Source organism: Ceratina calcarata, unplaced genomic scaffold, assembly GCF_001652005.2.
Source record: "Ceratina calcarata isolate Rehan_Ccalc_2016 unplaced genomic scaffold, ASM165200v1 scaffold1073, whole genome shotgun sequence".
Classification (NCBI taxonomy): Eukaryota; Metazoa; Arthropoda; class Insecta; order Hymenoptera; family Apidae; genus Ceratina; species Ceratina calcarata.
The window spans coordinates 4384-12497 of NW_017131634.1; the positions used below are offsets into that span (position 1 = coordinate 4384).

At 46.0% G+C, this 8114-nt stretch overlaps 1 protein-coding gene across 1 annotated transcript; it reads left to right on the forward strand.

Moving 5' to 3' along the window:
- Nucleotides 1-80: 80 nt before the first annotated feature.
- On the forward strand, nucleotides 81-1059 carry LOC108632543 (acetylcholine receptor subunit alpha-like 1; the record flags this gene model as incomplete). Its single annotated transcript, XM_018037198.2, has 1 exon — nucleotides 81-1059. A coding segment is annotated over one exon (204 nt), but the record flags the coding sequence as incomplete, so codon positions are not given.
- Nucleotides 1060-8114: the final 7055 nt, after the last annotated feature.

Consider the following 8114-nt stretch of genomic DNA (forward strand, 5'->3'; position numbering starts at 1 on the left):
TTTGGGCAATATAGGTATATACTAAGTTTCAGTGTTTCTAGTGTTAAATACGATTAAGGGTGATTGAATTTTGGTTGCAGGTGGAGGAGGACTGGAAGTACGTGGCGATGGTGCTGGACCGTATCTTCCTGTGGTTATTCACGATCGCCTGCGTGGTGGGCACGGTGTTGATCATCATGCAGGCGCCGAGCCTGTACGACACGACGAAGCCGATCGACATCAAGTACAGTAAAATAGCGAAGAAGAAGATGATGCTGATGTACATGGGGCCGGAGGATGACTAGTCGACGATCCCGCGCGGCTTCGCGCCGCGTTCCCAGCGGCAGCTGCTGCGTCGCCGGCGTCACCTGTACCGGCGACGCCGTCTCCGTCGCCGCCGCCGTCGTCGTACCCGTCGTTGTACAGTGGTGGCCGTCGCCAATCATCGAAACTGCCGATTTTCGCGTCGACACGCAGGGAGCGGACCCTCTCTCGATCGCAGCTGCCAGAGGTGATGAGATCCGTTTAATGAGAATACGAAGAGCCGAAGGAGAGCGTCTCTTCCCTCTTACCGTGGACAAGGGACACGTCGTGCTCCATCGGGTGGCGTGCGACGAGACGATTGCGAGTGCGAGTCTATCTGAGAGGTTTGCGTGATCGGAGAAGCGCGTGGGGAAGGAGACAGAGCGGAGGGTGCGAATGGGAAGAACGATGAAGAGAGAGAGAGAGAGAGAGAACGAGAGAACGATAGAACGATAGAGTGAGAGAGAGTGGCGGAGGTAGTAAGGTAAGTCGGGGGGCAAAAGAGAGGGGAGAAAAAGTGCCAAATACGCGAAAAACACACGCGCAACGTATTTTTGTAAATCTGGTTTCATACGTAAGGCTAGAGTCGTGCGGCGAGACGTCGAACTGCCCGAACTGCCGATTTTATATAAGAAGACGTTTAAAAACAGACGTACACGTTATAATACACGACACTCTATATACGATGCGTACGCTCGATATTATTGCGCGCGCGCGCGTACATACATACATACATACATACATACATACATACATACATACATACATACATACATACATACATACATACATACATACATACATACACGCACACGCCCACGCATAAACACACACACACACAATCGCGTACGTACGTATGTACGTGCGTATATATCTACCATACGACACCACTCACGGATAAAACGAGTTGCGCAGAAAAACGAGCACGGTTAACATTTATATAGTATATACGCAAACGAACGACGTTTTCAACCGGGGGGAGGAGAAAACGCATCGAGAAATGTTAGACACGGTGTACATAGGTATCGAATTATGCGTCTATTACGCGCGTAGGTAAATACTCATTCCGTATATTCTCGACACGTCGTATAGAAAAGATCGCGGTGGAGACGCGCGTCAAGTACGACCGACACACATGCCACACACGCACAAAACCGGAGAGAAGGTACACGTCCCCGGGCACACGAGCCGACGTCGCCGGGGAACACGCGCGGAGACACGGGCCAGCGAGAGACGCGCGACGAAGGAGAATCGCTGTTAAAAAAAAAAGAGAGAGTCGTCGTGCCGATGATTATGACAGGAAGTGTGCATCTCTCTCTGAAGCAGAATCCGAAAAAAAAGAGAGAGAGAGAGAGAGCTGAGGGCTGAAAATTCTTTTCCTTCGTTCTCAGAAATTTTTAAATTAATTATTCCACCGATGAAAAATGTTTTATACCTAAAAATCGAATTGTTAGCATTTTTTATATATAAACGTAGTGAATTCTATCATGTTTTTTGTAATTTTAATCGAAAGAATGTTAATATGAAAATGAAGAGACTATGAATTGTCAGAAGACACCTTCGTCGCGCGTGTTGACGAGGAACAAGTATAGCGAAACGCGATTTAGCTCGGAAAAAAAAACCAACTGCCAACTTTAGGAGGAGAGAACGGCCTCTGACTGATCGAAGAGGCGAGCAAACGTTATCGATACGTCGATGGGGGGTGGTGGGGCCGATGAGGTGACGAGCGATTCGACGTGACAAGAAGGAACGCGACTGGAATTGTTTTACGTGGAAATTCTTTCCTACCATAGGAATTTCCCAATTGGTAGATTGCCTTCCCTCGTAAAGGAAGCGCACCTCGCCGACGTTTATCTTAAACAACGACCACCTCGAGATACCTTAGTAGCGAAACTTAATCGATTATCTCCATCCGCGATTTCATCGACTGTGTTCAAACAATACGACATTGCCTATTCTTCGATATCAAAGATTTCTTCGATCGTCCTCGCATCGGAGACCCTTCAACGCTAACTGGGCTCAAATCTCACCCCCTCTAATTTCATTTAACACCCTTACGAGGACCCTAGAACAATCGATCAGCAATCACATTGTATTAGATGAAACTTAAAACCCTTTAGATAAGTGGCATCGTTTTATTCACAAGGGTCGTCGGTTAAATTTATTTCGCTCGACACCGATCGAAGGAACCTTGGCTGAATATCGTACGAGAGAAACGAAGGAAAGTAAGTAGCCACGAGGGATCATCGACTGCCATTCTTCGCCGCACAAACGTAAAAGCGACCGAAAGGAAGAGACGATACACGCCAGGCAACCGATACTTCCTGGGCGAACGTTACAACGAGGGAATCTGGCTCGCGCGAGCGGATCAATAGCGCAGCGTGGAGAACGATGGACGATAAAGGTATAAGGATAAGGCAAGGGTCGAAGGAAACGCATCGAGATATCTGCTAGGATCAAACGAAATTACTCGTTTGCAAGATGACTGCAGGGATCTACGAATCTCGAACCCGTGCGGAGGGCAGATCGATATTTCCTGCGCTCGTTGCGGCCGGAGAGCATCGGGAGATCTTCGAACCAGGGAGGGAGGGAGGTAGGGGAGGGGGGGCAAGTACCTCGAGATTCTACGAACTCACGCTTAAACCATTCAGTCTTTCAAAAGAAGTCGTATTCGACGATGAAAGTTCGGGAGGATCGATCTTCGAATAAGACGGGGTGGGGGGGAGGGAGGGGGAGTTGACTTAGTGAGCGAGACTCGTCTCACACGAAGGAAAAAGGGAAATGTCGTTTGTGTACGTGTCGAGGGGAGGGATGATCCCCTTCCCCCCCTCTCCCTGTTCGTTATAATAATCCATTTATTTGCTCACGTAAAAGTAACGGTATAATGTATTTAATATTGTGCATAGTAGGTATAAACGGGAAGTTAATTACACGAGTAAACTAATCGATTAGTCCGGAGGTCGGAGAGGAGCGGGAGCGGGGAGTATGGTTGCTGTTCGCGTCGCTCAATCGCCGTGCCGCGGGGTGTCGACGCTGGCTGCTCTTGGTGCCAGCGATTACAAACAACGCCCCATTATGTGGAATGTATTTATTAGCTATGAACACGGTTGGACACGCGAATTGGAACGCGTACGTTATTTCGCGTGATTTTCACCGCTGATTAACTTTCCCAACGTTACACTCCTCGTTCGTTTCGCTCGGTTCTTATCAGGGACGACAGATCGTAACAGAATTCGTATAAATACGTAGTAATAAAACCGTGTCGCTATTCGAATGGAATGGGACGTAATTCATTTTCGTGGGGACCCACTCGATCATAGTGATTGACGTCGTCGACGCGACGGGTTAATTGTGCGACGGTTATCGTCGATGGTTTTCGTTTAAAGTCACGGCGAACGAGGAGGCATATTAAATTCGAGGAGACGATTCTGTTGAATTTTCCAACTACCAACGATCATGGGAAAGTTAATCGACGTTAGGATAATGGAACGTCGGACATCGTTTCCATAGAGTTAGTATAGATAGAGTAGGCAAAACATAAGCGCGCGTGTAAGTGGAAACATCACATCGATAGAAAGAGAGAAAAAACGAACTTGGTATTATTATTTCTTCTTTGTTTCGTCGTGAGAGAAAGATAGCACCACCAAATCCAATTTCCTTTCTCTTTTTATTCACCGGACGCCTACCTACCGGGCTTGCCTACTCTATCTATACTAATTCTATGATCGTTTCACTTGGTCGTTTGCAATAATGGAATACTATGGAACCGGTCGCATGAATTTGCAAATATTCTCGTTCGATTATTATCGATCGATCTCGCGTAAAGTTCATCTTGTACCCATTGAGTTATATAAAATATCTGTAGTGTTCGCGTCTGTCAAAAGTCGTAAGATAGAAGAGTAGCGACGATGCTCCAAGAAGCGAGAAGCTATGGGGGATCTCTATCCTTCTTTTTATATTCTCTCTCTCTATTTGTATTATCTTGTAGTAAATTTAACTATCGTGGGGATAGAAGTTCAGTATTCTATCGAATCACTTGAATTTATAACATTGTCAATCACTCGACGTATACGCGTCCGAGTTCAGGTTCAGAAAACATGCATTATAACCTAAAAAGAGAAAGAGATTCCTTCACGGTTCTTCTTCGTCGGCGAACGTACCCCCGCATTCGTTCACACTCCAGATGTTTTATATAGCTCAATGCTTGTACCGGGTTTGATAAATCAATCGGCAGAAATTCTAGGGTAGAACTATCGTAATGACAAGGTAGCTGCGTTTTGATCATTGATCCGCGGATTTGATAAGAAGTGGCGCGTATCTCGTGCGCGTGTGCAGAGCCTCGTGCCTGTCAGTCCCTCGCGCGGCGACCAACTATTCACCTTTGAGATCATCGGACGACTCCGATCGCGCGTTTTCTCCCACACAATGAGAAATATCTCTCCCATTCATATTTCATCATAATTTATTAAGAAATCTACCGAGCGTTTGCATACAAATAAAATAACGAGAGTATCGCGTCATCATCCCAGTAGGAAATCTACGAATGAAAGCGTTTTGTTTTTATTCAGCTGTTGAATTAATTGACATTTTTTATGGAGTATCGCGTTCGAGATCTGGCGTCTCGAATAGGAACAGGCGGAGGGCTAATCTTTTCGAGGTGAATAGAAAGATCCTGGAAATAATTTCGCTGGGACCGAAGGTGTCCACCTGGCGGGTTTTACTGTCCATCGTTTGAAACTCGTGAAAGGACAGACCTCCTGGCCAGGTAGCGAGGCGTGGTAATTAAATTTTTCAGTCGCCTCGGGCCTTCGCAGAGGCGCGATTCATTAGCAGTGTAAACCCCGGAGCTGGAAATTAGGCCGGGCATGTAAGGTAAACGAGCCCAGCGAACGACGGGCAAATGGATTAAAGCTCTGATTCCGTGGGCGTGCGCTCGTTCTCACGGGACGAAGTAGGAGGCCTCGATTATCGCGATGTCCACCGCCTTCGCGTGGCACCGACGATAACTTTGGTCACGTTTCATTCTCCGTTCAGATCTGATAATTATTTAACCGTGTGAGAGCGCGCGATCGGAAACAGTGTGTGTGTAAAAAAAAAAAACATTTAAAGAAGTTAAAAAAAAAAAGCAACAAAAAAAGAAAAATCCGTCTTCCTATCTTCGTGTTTTTCCAGTTTCTCGCTGTATTCGTTCGCGGATGAAATATACACCGACTACCAGTCGTTTATTCCGGGTTTTCATATGTACGTGTGCGTAGGTTAAAACAAAAAGGGAGGACCGTAAGTGTTTTACGCGCGTTAACCAAGAAAGAGAGAAAGAAAGAGAGAGACGTACACAGTCGTGCGCGCGATAGCCTGATAAGCGATAACTTGACAATTTTGCGTAAGTGATAATCTCTTAAATCGTGTTAATTACTACTTAAAAAAAAAAAAAAAAAAAAATAGGTAGACTCTTCTGATTGTGACCCTCGTGCAAGAAGTAACGACACGGAACGACAGTTTTTACTGCATGATCGAGATAATCGTTTTTCTTTTACTTTCCTTACGACCACCTTTCTCGTTGCTCTCTTACTCGATTTTATCGTTTCGCCCAAAGCTCTTTGTCAAAGTTTTCACCGATCGAGTTTCATTCGGGTAACGCGGGCGTCGCTATGCAAACGAATCCGGGACTTTGCTCGGATGAGTAAGTCGACGTAAGATTCTCTCGCTTGGCTAATTGAATTTCCGAGGCTCGCGTGTTCGATCGCCGATCGAGCGTGTCGTTGGGCTTGATCGTTTTTTACGTCGGTTACGAGCCGTCCGGATGTCTTCGCGAACGAGGGAGGGAGGGTCGGTCGAGGGGGAGAGGAGATCTGGGTCACAGTCGTGAAACGCTCAAATAAATCAAGTACCGGGTATCGTTAGAAGCTTCAAGTCTTCCGTGGGGCATTCTCCTGACAAAGAAAGACGATTTTCTCGGGGGGTGATCCGCAAGAAAGAAAAAAAAAAAAAAATAAAAGATGAGACAGGCACCTATGAGAACGATGGGTAAGAGCGTTTGTCTGTATGTATATATATATATATTATATATACGTTTACGCGCGGCGCGTGTATTCGTCGCCCTGTGGACGCACCGTCGATTTAACGTGGGAACGTGAAAGAGAAATGTTAAACCGTCCATAAAGAGAATTTACGTAACAAGTACGACGAACAACAGGGATTTTTCGTTTCCGTTTCACCAACGGGAATTTTATACTTCACCCGACGCACGGTTTTACTACGATCATTCAATGGAGTTACAACCAGCTCTCTTATTTTTATTCCCGTTCCCCCGTATTTTTCATTTTCCTTTTTTCTCTTTTTTTTTTTTCTTTCTTTCTTCTGTCAACCCACTTTCAATTGTGAACGAGAAATTTTAGTACCGGCGGATTTATCGGCTTCTGAACATCGGTTCGACAATCATACCATTCAGCATAGTCGTACGCGAATTCCACGTCTCACCGCCATCTCTTTGCTACGGGACAATTTTTCACGTTTTCATCGAGACATCGTTAGAACGTCGCGATATAAAACAAGTAATTAAACACGAAACGAACGATCAGTAGTAGTTTAGATTATTAAGGATAGGCGCGGGCAGCGTTTTAGAGACGATCGACGCCGACGACCTCGGCGAATTGTCTCCGTCTGTTTGGACGTAAACCGCGCGATTTTTCTTAAACGTTAAAAAAAAAAAGAGAAAAAAAAAATATGTGAAAGTGTCGCGTGACGACCAGATCGCTCAGGTTCACGATAGGAAGTATAGAATATTTTTCGCTTGCCAAAATTTGCAAAACTGTCTGTGAGGATTGTTGGAAAATAAGTGTTTCCGAATCGCGTGGACGTGTCGCGACAGGGGAGGCAAGGCGAGGCGAGCGTGAGAACGTAACAATCAGAGGACAGAAATTCTGAGTCATGGGTCATCGGATCGAATCAAATTGTTTTTTGCAAATCAATGGCCGGTGAACGGAGTTTAATCGAAACTCTTTTTACGGCGTGCTCGCGGTTCTGACGGCTCGGATTCTGGGTGATGGACGTTCGCGTGACTCTTTTTAATCGATTGGCAGACGGCAGAAGCAAAGGCCTAGGAGGAGGTATTTATTGCGAAGAGACTGCGGATTTTCCACGGGACACTTGAACGCGAAAAATCGAAACACCGAGTGGCCAATTTATGAACATTTTACACGAAAATCCTGCGGTCTACTTACGAGGCTTGCGAACGTTAAAACGGAAACTATGAAAGCTCAATTTATTCATAAGAAATTGATCGCCGTTGCTGTGCGGGTCCACGTTTCGTACGAGCTTCGAGAGAGGCGCGTGTTCTCGCGTAAACACGCGTACGGGTGAGGTTTCAAACGCGAACCGGAAACTCGATCGATCGATCCCAGTTTCCATTCGCCCGGCATCGATCCCGTCGGGCTCGAACCGCGTGCGTGCGCGCGCGCGCGCGCGCGCACACATACACAGTATTTTTCTACCGTGTAATTTCGTACTTTTCCAATTTTCTTCGATCCTCAACGATCGTATCGACAACGTCTTCAGGTTCCTCCAACGCGCAACACAATCGGATAGGCAACCGATTACGTACCATGCACCGCGATTCGTCATTGTCTCGAACAGTCGGGAGTACATAGATAAAAAGAAAGAAAGAAAAAAAAAATAACAAATGCGTACGCAGGATGAATCGATACGAGGCACCGAAATTATTTATCGATTCCATTACACGCAGCCTTTGGATTTTGGAATCAATGAATTCAGTAAACAATCGTTACCATCGATTCATTTTTTACGTCTAACCATCACCGAGAGTCAAACCTCGA